The 12969-nt window shown below is 38.2% G+C and overlaps 1 protein-coding gene across 1 annotated transcript in view; it reads left to right on the top strand.

The window, feature by feature from the left end:
- cemip (cell migration inducing hyaluronidase 1) overlaps positions 1–12969 on the top strand; it is a 135284-nt gene that overhangs the window by 91597 nt on the left and 30718 nt on the right. The window contains exon 12 of the mRNA XM_017478099.3: positions 9802–9971. Within this exon, the coding sequence (XP_017333588.1) occupies positions 9802–9971 (170 nt within the window). The remainder of the gene's footprint in view (positions 1–9801; positions 9972–12969) is intronic.

Raw genomic sequence — 12969 nt, 5'->3', positions numbered from 1 at the left:
TTTTTTTAAGCAATTGAGTAATCCAGCTTTCATCCCTTAATGGTCAGAAAAGTTAAAACTCTTTATAGCCTGCATTACGTTGCCAGCAGTCATTCATCTTGTTCATTCAGTCAGTTGCTGAGTGTTGAATTATGGTGGTTATGGTTGTGTAGAGTAAAAGGTTGCAATTTTAAATCCCTGGACTAACAAATAACCATTGTTGAGGCTTGTAGCAAGGCTCTTTTGCACTTTTCACACCTAAAAGTATAGTTACCGAGTCCAAATCAGAACGGAATTGACACTTTTGGTTCGGTTTAGTTTGACAATGCACATAAATAAAGGTTGGCAGAGGGGCATGTGGGACTGTAAACTTGTGAAACTCTTCATTGGTCAGAAATATGATGATCAAAAAAAGGTAAATAACGTGATCATGGAGAACCAGAACACTTTATCAGAAACATTTGTACACTTGCTCGTTCTTTAATTATCCGATCATCCAATCATGTGGCAGCAGCGCAATGCATAAAATCATGCAGCTACAGGTCGACTTATTCTAACCCTAGCATGGATTTTGGTGGTGGGAGTATTGCCGAAACTGCCAAACTCCTTGGAGCTTCTCACACACACACACACACACACACACACACACACACACACACACACACACACACACACACACACACACACCAACCAGTCTATAGAGTTTACACAGAATGGTGCAAAGACCCCAAAAACATTCAGTGAGTGGAAGTTCTGCGGGCATGATGAGAACAGTCAGAGGAGAATGCCCAGATTGGTTCAAGATGACAGGAAGTCTACAGTAACTCAAATAAACATTCTTTACAACCATGGTGAGCAGAAAAGCATCTCAGGATGCACAACATGCTAAAACCTGAGGCAGATGGACTACATTGACCACATTGAATTCCACTCATGTTAGCCAAGAACAGGAATCAGCTCACCCAAACTGGATAGTTAAAAATTAGTAAAAAACAAACAAACAAAAAAAAAAAAACAGGCGACTTTTTACAACCTACAACTGTCCAGTTTCAACGAACCTGTTCCCACTTGGCTGACTGGATAATTGCACGAATGAGCAGGAGTGGCCGGTGAGTGTATAAATAACTACTTTAAAACAGTGTCTTATTCAGCGTTTTTCTGGGTTGTTGGTCCAAATATTCAAAACACATCATTAGTGTGTACTTTGGATCAGTTTATGCTTTGCATTGTGCATCTAAAAAAATACTTCAACCCAAAATACACTAGTTCACTTTCTGCAGTTGAGTTGATTCAGAGGTGAATCGCTTTCTCACTGCAAGTGAACTGCCTTACTCAGACGGTCTCGGGCAATGGGGAAATGGACCACGGTTTAACCATTGCATATGAGAACGCACCCTTAGATCCAGAGTGGTAGCTCAGCAGTTAAGTTTCAGTCCTAATGACCAAAAGGTTATCAATTCAAATTCCACTTCAGAGTATCACTGCTGAGCCCTTGAACAAGGACCTTACTTTGTTTAAACGTATCCACCAGATGTAATTAAAATATACTTTTCATTGTTATTCACTGTGTAGGGAACTGTTTGGATACTTCAAAGTATGTGTGTAAATCTCTGCTTGCTCCTTCTCCTCAGACCAATGATGTGAGCTGAAGAGTGTGTAATGAGCCCCATGCACTCAGACTGAGAGCAGTCAGGTCACACACACACACACACACACACACACACACACACACACACACACACACACACACACATACACACACACATACACACACACATACACACACACACACACACATACACACAGCCTCATTAAATCTAAGGATGGCTCATGTAACTGAAATACCTACTGTGTGTGTAATATGTAATATCTATCCATCTATCGATGTATACACACACACACACACACACACACACACACACCACATTTGCAGTCAAAATTATTCAACCCCCTTTGCAAGTCAGGTTTAGTAAAATGTACAGATTTTCAGCTGTTTGCAAGGAAAAAAGCAAACAAAAGCAATTGAAATAGTTCAACACAACGAATGCATCAAGTGGTTTCCCCAAATTTAATTGAAAATGCAATTTATAATGACTTCTCCAGTCTCAAAATTATTCAACCCCTTCATGGCAAGCATCTTCAGTACTTAGTAGAACACCCTGCTGTTATGACCTGTTGCAAACGAGATGCATAGTCAGACACAAGCTTCTGGCAGCCTTAGCCCATTCTTCATGAGCAATGGCCTCCATTTCATTAATATTCTTGGGTTTGCGCGCTGCAACCGCCTTCTTCAAATCCCACCAGAGATTTTCTTTGGGGTTCAAGTCAGGTGACTGTGATGGGCCTGTAGAATCTTCCAGGATGTCTTCTGCAACTAAGCCTTGGTGGAATTTGAGGTATGCTTGGAAGGTCTAAGGACACCCCAGATTCAGCTTCCTCACAGACAGCATGAGGTTTTCTCCTAGGATTTCCTGATACTTCAATGAATCCACCTTGCTTTCCACACACTGCAGGTTTACAGTGCCAGAGGATGCAAAGCAGCCCCAGAGCATCACAGAGCCACCACCATGCTTGACTGAATGTTCTTTCTTCATTCTTCTTCCTCCAGACATACTGCTGATCCATCATGCCGAAAAGTTCCAGTTTTGTTTCATTGCTCCACAGAACAGAATCCCAAAACGTCTATGGCTGATATGACTTTGAGTGACTTTTCTTGTGCTTTTGGGTCAGTAGTGGTGTATGTCTTGGAGTTCTCGCATGGAAACCTTCTGAGTTTAGTACGTGCCTTACTGTGCTCACTGAAACCTGTTGCCTGTTGCCACCAAGTCTTGCTGCAGGTGTTTTGCAGTCATTCAATGGTTTTTCACAACCTACCTTGTCAGAAATCTGGTTGCAGCTGTTTATAGCTTCCTTTTTATGCCCCATCCAGGAATTTAATGTATTTTCTGCTCCTAGCCAGTTCACGAATTTCATGTGTTCCAGCTCAAGCATACCTGGTGCAACTAACGAAGCCCTTGATTAGTTGCATCTGGTGTGTTGAGACATTCTATTCAGGAGTTGAATAATTTAGAAACTGGAGGAGTCATTATAAGCTGCATTTTCACTTGAATTCAGGGAAACCACTTGACGCATTCATTGTGTTGAACTATTTAATTTGCTTTTGTTTGATTTGTTCATTGCAAACAGCTGAAAGTCTGTAAATTTTGACAATAAACCTGATTTGCAATGGGGGTTCAATAATTTTGATTGCAATTGCAACTGTGTATATATTACACACACATACACACAAATAGATATGTACATACATATACATACATACATAGAGTGCTGTATTGATGTGTGCATATATGTGTATAGGGGTGTTTGTCCTCCTTATGTGCTTTAATGATGTCTCAGGTATTTGAAAGGTCTAATGACTTAGGTCGTATGCGTCCCAACTTGCACAAACATACACACACTCTCTCACCTGTGCCTGCATATTTGAAATCTTTGCTTGGCAGCGAAGTTCAGAGATCACACCCTCATTATCTGCATGCTGTAATTTGTCTTGAGATGAGGGCACATAACATTGTGTGTATCATGTGTTCAAGAGATGGCCCCCACACCCACAAGTTTGTTGTATTGTTCATTATGCGCCTGCCTCACTGTCGAGATGTGGGTGCGCGATATGTATTTATGCCGCCGAGGATTTATGTGTCTGTGGGTGATAGGGAGGTGACAGCTCCAGCTTTGTGTTATGCCTGAGAGTGTTGTATTATTGTGTTTTTTTTCTTTTGTCTCATTTTAAAAACATTGTAGTCGTAATGAGAGTCATTAGAAGTTGCGGAGCGAGCCTGAAGCGACTCATTTTACACGCTGCGCTTTCAGGAAGGTAGAGAGAGCAGCAGCATCTGTCTCTCTGACGCATTGTTTTTGTCATACACACAAACACATGCATGATATGCATTATATGCAAATGCTATTGTAGTTCTAGCAAGAGAGGGAAAGAGTGTGTGTAAGACATCATGATATTATGACACTTGTATATGTTATATCTGTATATATGTTTGTATGTATGCTAGAAAGGACATTAGCATACACACATATGTGCTAATCTGTAATATGCAGTATGAACTCAGCGAGCTAGCATTCTAAATTAACACAAATTAATATGCTAATAATGTCCATATTACAAGTTTGTCCTAGTTTTTTTTTTTGCCTGGGCATTGCAGTGTGTGTGTGTGTGTGTGTGTGTGTGTGTGTGTGTGTGTGTGTGTGTGTGTGTGTGTGTGTGCGTGTGTGTGCGTGTGTGTGTACGTATGTATGTATGGTGGCAAGGACATTAGCATATGCATACACATCTTTAATATGCACTATGAACTGAGCCATCATATCAAATTAGCACTAATTATTATGACTTTGGGATTGTCAAGTCTAAAAGATCTTGCCTAGGCATTGCAGTTTGTGTGTGTATGTGTGTGTGTGTGTGTGTGTGTGTGTGTGTGTGTGTGTGTGTGTGTGTGTGAGAGAGAGAGAGAGAGAGAGAGAGAGAGAGAGAGAGAGAGAGACAGAGACTGTGTACTTACGCCTGGGTGAAAGGTGCTATATACACCAGACGAGAGCTGAGCAGTAGCATTTGTTGTGTGGTGGCCTGTGTCTGTCAGGTCTGAGTTCAGACACCCACATGCTTATGCACCTGCGTTAATCAGCTGAGCCTTGCCTAATTTGGCAGTAATGCAGCCAGATCTGTGAAACCAATAGTTGTTCGTAGGAGCCAAACAATGATTGCTCATCATTTCACGTGCTGAACACATTCCATTGCCATTCTTGTTGTTAACATAGTGTTAACACTGTGCTAGGCAACTGGGAAATAAAAAAACTGAGCATGAGCTAGCTAATAACTGAGGCTAATGATCTAAGTAGCATGTTGCTATTAAGTCGTTTTTGATAGCTTAGTAATTTTTGACAAAGTGACCGCTTAGAAATGAGAGAAAACTGTCAGGAGTATCCACATGTTTTAGTAAGAAAAATGTCTCTTTGACTAAATTTACACTCTACTTACATGTAACAGTGACCTAACTTCCCTGATTTCAGCCATACTGAGAAAAGTCAACATTGTCAACATTGCCAGTGGTGGAAAAAGTACTGAGAAATTATACTGTGAAAGTATAGATAATTATCCACTCAAAAATGTATGCAAGTGAAAGTAAGTAACTTAATACCATTAGCTAGAATTTGACTTGTTGCTTAGCCAGCTATGTTAGCTACATGGATGCTAGTCTAACTTGGCATTAGCAAAGAAATCAGGCTAATTTAGTTACATTTGTGAAACTTTCCTAAACATTTTCTAGATTGGATGGAGTCCATGCCATCTAGAGAGGCAAATGAGACACCCCATTGTATAGGAGTACAGAAGAGAAATTTCTATATTTCTGCATAAATTAGCAAATTTTGACACAAGTTTTAAAAGTAGATAAAGAGAACCCAATTAAACAAATGAGACTTTTGTCATTTGTCCAATAATTCATATCTATGAGTAACAAAAGTATGAAAATATGAACCTTTGCTTTCAGTATCTGGTCTGACTACCTTGTGCAGCATTAACTGTGACTAAACGTTTCTGGTAAATGTTGATCAATCCTGCACATCAGCTTGGAGGAATATTAGCCCATTCCTCAGTACAGAACAGTTTCAACTCTGGGATTTCCTCACCTGAACCACCTGTTTCAAGACATTCCACAACATTTCTTAGATTAAGGTCAGGACTTTGACTTGGCCATTCCAAAACATTAACTTTATTCTTCTTTAACCATTCTTTGGTAGAAAACTTGTGTGCTTAGGGTCACTGTCTTGCTGCATGACCCACTTTCTCTTGAGATTGGACAGATATCCTGACATTTTCCTTTACAAATTGTTGATATACTTCAGAATTCACTGTTCAATCAATGATGGAAAGTTGTTCAGGCCCAGGTGCAGCAAAACAGGTCCAAACCATTATACTACCACCAGCATATGTCACAGATGGGCTAAGGTTCTTATGCTGGAGTGCAGCGTTTTCCTGTCTCCAAACATAAACCTTCTCATTTAAACCAACAATTCTATTTTGGTTTCATCAATCCACAAAATATTGTTCCAATAGCCTTCTGGCTTATGCATATGATCTTTAGCAAACTGCAAATGGGCAGTAATGTTCTTTTTGGAGAGCAGTAGCTTTCTTCTTGCAACACTGCCTTGCACAACATAATTGTTCAGTGTTCTCCTGATGGTGGACTCATGAACATTAACATTAGCAATGTGAGAGAGGTGTTTAGTAGCTTAGAAGTTACCCTGGGTTCCTTTGTGACCTCACGGACTGATCTTTGGGGAGGGTAATAAAGGTCTTGAATTTCCTCCATCTGTACACAATCTGTCTGACTGTGGATTGGTGGAGTCCAAACTCTTTAGAGATGGTTTTGTAACCTTTTCCAGCCTGATGAGCATCAACAACTCTTTTTTTTTTTTTTGAGGTCCTCAGAAATCTCCTTTGTTCATGCCATGATACACTTCCACAAACAAGTGTTGTGAAGATCTCGGTTCTTTAAATAAAACAGGGTGCTCACTCAAACTGATGGTCATCCCACTGATTGAAATCACCTGACTCTAATTTCACCTTTAAATTAACTGCTAATACTAGAGGTTCACATATTTTTGCCACTCACAGATATGTAATATTGGGTCATTTTCCTCAATAAATAAATGACCAAGTATAATATTTTTTATCTCATTTGTTTAATAAGGTTCTCTTCGTCTACTTTATGGACTTGTGAAAATTTGATGATGTTTTAGATCATATTTATGCAGAAATACAGAACATTCTAGAGGGTTCACAAACTTTCAAGCACCACTTTAAGGCCAAACGATTGTAGACAGCTGACCATCACATGCTTTGTGAACATGCTGGAACAGGTTTGGGCCTCTTACTTCCACTGAAGGGAACATGTAATGCTACAGCCTACAAAGCCTATAAAATTGTTTGCTTCATGGAAACTTTTCAGGAAGAACAACATATGGGGTGATAGCCAGGTGTCCACAAACTGTTGGCCATATAGCGAAATTGCTTACTCTAGCATATTGAAACATTTTCCTGAGGTTAAATACTCTATCCTCAAGGCATTGCAGTCTTGTGGCTTATCCATCTTCAAACACGTGGATATAGCGATAGCGCTAAGTACATTGTGTAGGATGAGAATGTCCCAGCAAATGTCAGATTTATTTAGTTCTTCTTCATTGATTAACTTCACTGGATGTTAAATTGCAATAATTGAATGCTAAACTGGCCTATTTAACTGATGTGTGCCCATAGTATACAGTTTTTTTCCTTCATTAACGTCCCTGTAGAAAAAATATCAATAGAAACCAATCAATAGAAATAATTTGTAATGGTTTTAATGGCTATATTGGGTATTGTATTGGTTTTTAATGGAAACTTTAACGGTCCCCATGGGTCTCTACCATTACCATTATTGGTCTTTAATGGTATCCACTAGACACAACATGCCACCAATAGAAGACAACAAATGACTAGTAATGGTTTTAATGGTTAGCTGATGGTTTGTAATGGTATTTGTAGTGGAAAACATTAGAATTTCTGTGATGTTTCTATTGTTTTTTCAGTGGGTTTATTGGAATCTATGTTATCCATCCATCCATCCATCTCAGTCGTTGTCTTTCTCTCTATAAATACATAATATACCTAATGAAGTGATTCTATATTCTTACTTTGTCTTCCCACTTACTGCCAAGCCATGACATTGTTGTACCTACAGTATAAGCCAGCCAAACCCACATTATTATCTCTCCTTCTCTGTACATCACTCCCTTTCTTGATTTGTCTCTTAATCATTCATGCCCTCTGCCTCTCAATCCAATCTGAAGTATAGAAATGTCCATGAGCACCATATCATTATTTCAATACTTTACTTTCATCATTGGCTTGTGTCTTTTGTTCCCTCGCTCTTTCATTCTCACACACCTACAAACACACACCTTATACCAGAGTTCTGCTGTCACATTGCATCACTCTGGGTGAAGACTCTGTTTGGCAGCAGGTGTCACGCGTACATAGAAAGAGAGTGAGAGACAAATTTTAAGTTTTAATGGTTATGAGGTGTCACCGATGTCTCTTACTGGCGGATGGCTGGGAGACAGGACAGCAAGCGTCGCCGGATGATTGATTACACTGTACAACTGCAGAGCAAATGGATGTACGTGTGTATGTCTACGTGTGTGTCTCAATCTGCAGTATGCATCTCTGTAGCTCAAAGATTGTGTGCACCAAAGATCATGACAGAATCACACTCGGCAGGTGCAGCTATGCCTGCTCTTATTTTAGAGTAGCGAGAAAATATTTTCTGCTAATGAGAACACCGGAGGTGATAACACTGTATATGTATTTAGTTATGACTTTCATTGTAATGCACATCATCTTGCACAGGATCTGAAGCCTTATGTAAACATACACTAAAAAAAAACAACAGTGAAGAAAACACTGATTTTACAAAATTCAAACGTGTACATCAGTTCTACATGAATTAATTGAGTTACATTAACACATTTTGTTTTCGTACATCTAACATGATTTTAAAGCCCTGGAAGAAAATCAAACTCCTTACAGTAACCTGAGCACAGAATCAAATCCATGACCCTGGTACTGTGAGGATGCAGCAATACCCACCACACTATCATGCCACACATGAATCAAGTTAATTTAGTACTATAATCATTTCTTTTTGTCAGTGCCAACATCCTTGCAAGATTTCATAACGTAATTGGATCACATTAATACTGTGAACTGAATACACTCACTCTACAATCATTCAAATTATTTGTTTAAATTGAGTATAAGCAATGAAATCACATTTTGAAGAAAAATTACATATTTTTATGTAACCTATTCATAAGATTTTCTCTTGAATCCCCTATTCTGTTTTTTCAGTGTAGACCAGAGATCATTGATTCTGTATAGACATTACATACATAGCAACATGGTTATCTATGAATGTTATGCAAACATCCATGCATCAATCCATTTTCCATACTGCTTATCCTACACAGGGTCATGGGGGATCCTGGAGCCTATTTCAGGGAACTTGCTGCACAAAGTGGTGGACACCATGAATGGGTGCTGACCCATCGCAGAGCACAATCGCACACACACTCACACACTACGGACAATTTGGAAATGCCAGTCAGCCTATAGTGCATGTCATTGGGAGGACACTGGAGTACCCAGTATCCTCAAACTAAGCTAAGTCACCATGCCCGCATAATGTAAACATATTCCAAGGGTAAAAAATTCCAAAAATAGTACAAAATAATGACTTTTCCCTGATACAAAAACCAAATTTCCCTATATATTTTAGGGAATTGTTGAGGCAAATTAGTAACAAGAAGTACTAGACTTCTAGGTGTCTGGGGCATCCCTGTCATTGCTACAAGTTCTAATTGTTATAATTAGATTTAAGTTGACATTATTTATAGGCAATCTGCTTTTAAGTTAAGATTTGAATTAAACCCATTCAATTTAAGTGACCAATAAAATGGATATAATAACCATAAGTACTTAGTGATCAATATTATCATTTATACTTGTGATTTACACTACTTTATTTATTTATTTTTTAATGGCAGACCCCTGGATATGCTTCATGGACCACTGAGAACCATGAGAGAACCATGGCATTAGAGAAACTGAGTCAAGCAGAAAGAGTTCATGTCTAATACAAGTCAATGTTTAACAGCTCATTGTGTGTGTGTGTGTGTGTGTGTGTGTGTGTGTGTGTGTGTGTGTGTGTGTGTGTGTAGGTAAACCAGTGTTCCTGCACATTGGCGAGATGGTGGATGGTGTGGATATGCGGGCAGAGGTGGGTCTCCTGAGCCGCAACATCCTTATCCGAGGGGAAATGGAACGTTCCTGCTATGGCTCTGAATCCTGCAAGTTCTTCAGCTTCGACACTTTTGGCGGTCACCTCAAGGTACGACATTCTTACACAACACCCTGTATGCTTTCTGCTCTTGTTCGAATGCTTGACATGTTTGGGGAAAGAAAAAAAATAATAATAGTGCACTCCAGTTTAGGGAGTGAGGGCCTGTGAAGATGGCAGCTAAAACTAGACGTTAGTGTGCTGTCACACACGTCGGCCAGAACGACTCCTGTGCCAAAACTGGGCTGCTTGGAGATGCTGTCAGTGAGTGAGTGTGTGTGTGTATGAGGGAAAGGGTCATAGAGGCAGCTGGTTTTTGCAGTAATTGCTCTGTATCTTGCTGCTCCTGTTCCCTCCTCACCTTAGCTGTCACCAGGAAGGTTGGTTTTCCTTGTGGTTGAAAAAAACCCCTGAAAATCACTGTGTTATGCAGCACAACTAGGTCACAACTCCACCTGCTAATGACCTAAAGGTAATGAGTTCTGCTGAAAGTAGGCTACTGGACAAGTCAACAGTAGTAAAGAGTTGGCACTTTATGGAAAGAAAGTTGGTCAGTACAAGAGCAGCTGGATGGAAATCTCTCCTCACAGGTTCCAACTTAAGTTTAAAACTCCTTTCCTTTTTAAAGCACTTTCCTTTAAGCACAAATATATATATATATATATATATATATATATATATATATATATATATATATATATATACATATGTGTGTGTGTGTGTGTATAGATATGTATGTATGTATGTATGTATATATATATATATATATATATATATATATATATATATATATATATATATATATATATACACACACACACACACACATATCTATACACACACATACACACACACACACACACACACACACACACACACACATATATATATATATATATATATATATATATATATATATATATATATATATATATATATATATACACACACACACACACACACACATTTTAAGTAATTATATATACAGTGGGGGAAATAGGTATTGAACACGTCAACATTTTTATTCAGTAAATATATTCCCAGAGAGGCTATTCACATGAAATTTTCAACAGACTTTGGTATTAACTCAAGAAATCCAGAAATATAAAGAAATCTTAACATTAAAGTCCATAAATGAAGTTATGTGTAATAAAGAGGAATGACACAGGTCCCACAGGATGTAGGATGTCCTACAGGAGAGTTTTTAATTAAATTTTTTTAATTTTATTTTTATACCACACCGAGGTATTGACTTTGACTATCGTGTACTTTTGGTGGTATCGGTACCGACTACTAGATTTTTGGTCATGGGATCGTGACAATGACAATGATCATGGGATAGGGATCGTGACATCCCTAATATATATAAATAAAAATAAACAGTCATATTAATAATAAATTGATAATAATAGTAAAGAGGTAATTTGCTCTTTATTAATTTTTTAATTGGTTATCGTTTTCAAGAGAGAATCCTAATGCAACTGATCCTTTTTTTGACTAGTAGAATAATAAATTACATTCTGCTATTAGCCTTGCTGTAATTGTAATCAATTGTAACATTAATTACAATTAAAACAAAGAGTATTAAATAACTGCAGCTTATACAACAAAGATATAGATTTTCTATCTTAGCAGACAGATTTTGGTTTGTTGGCATGACAAACATATTGTCAGAAAAATATACTAATGTAAATTTAATGTTACAATATTAAATATTGTCTAGTCCCTGACACAATCCCATTTTTTCTGAACTATATATTTTCCTGAACATCTGACCATGTTGTTCTGGTTCATGGGGCAGTGATTATGCTCAACCACAAGTGAGTTTTGGAAGCAAGCTGCATGTAACCAAAAAAAAAAAAATTCTGTTAAACAAGACTCTCTGCTACAGCCATGGAAAACCTGTCAGTCTTTTTTATTATTATTAACATCTTTTGTCATGTTGAACAAATTGGAATTTTCACAAGACACACACATGAATAAGCCTGTGACCTTACAGTCAAAGTAGGTTAATACCAATTTCTTTCTGTTTCATAGGAATACTGATCTCTTGGCCCTTTTCCAGTTTTCTTAAGAACTACAAATGGTGTGACCATAATTATCCAATTATAGTGTCTGAAGCATTTTAATAGTTGTTGCACAACGTTTATCAGCTGAAGTATTCCAAGTTGGCAGCCCTCAAGGATTGCCTCAAGTAGAAAGTCAAAGTCTCCTTGAATTAAAATAATGTAATGATTGAAATGGTTTTAATTAAAGCATAAATAATGGAGATAAAATAATAGGGACTTTTTGGCAGCTAATTTGTTCTACTGGCTTACAATGTTTTGTTGGTATGGGATTTTTTCCCACTCGATCATTAATCGTATGAGTGGTAAGTTCATTTGTATGTGGACCCTAGACTGTCTTTAACCATGCTGTCTTTAACCATGTCAAACGTTCAACCCTTACACAAACAAAGGATTTTAAAGTCATTTCTCTACTATGCTTTGTTATCAGTAAACAGATTGTTGCCTTAATGAAGTTAAAAGCAAGTCAGATGCAACCTGGGAAAATCCAGACACACACAGACAGGGTGGCACACTCACCCTGTGTATATGTGTATCTCTTCCTGTGCTTCAGTACTCTTTAATGTACTTTTATTCAATCCCTCATACCTTGGAAGAGTGTGACACTTACAACACACTGTAAGTATGCTCTTGCAGCCCAAGGGGAAGAGTCTGTCTTTCAGGAAGTGCATTTTTTCTTTCAGCACCTCTCTTGCACATTTTTGCTGAAGTGAATTTTCTGCCAGTTTGCAGTCCATTTCATATCATATCATTTACCCAGACTAGCCATTAAAACAAAGCAATGCAGTTACACCAGCTGGCTTGTGCAGAGTAGTTGGCTACATAGACCCCAACTTTAATGCAGCAGTTCAGATGGTCGGTTATATTATGTAAGTGAATACCAAATATATTCTTCTGTTACTGTTAACATAAACCATTATGTCCACAGTTTTGAAACAGAAGTCAGCTCGCAGTGGTTCTGGTTTATTCCTGCTCCTGAAGTC

The sequence above is a fragment of the Ictalurus punctatus genome, chromosome 10 (genome assembly GCF_001660625.3).
Source record: "Ictalurus punctatus breed USDA103 chromosome 10, Coco_2.0, whole genome shotgun sequence".
In the NCBI taxonomy this organism is placed as follows: domain Eukaryota; kingdom Metazoa; phylum Chordata; class Actinopteri; order Siluriformes; family Ictaluridae; genus Ictalurus; species Ictalurus punctatus.
The sequence above is the reverse complement of the archived record's forward strand: the minus strand, read 5'-3'. Positions and strand labels throughout refer to the sequence as shown.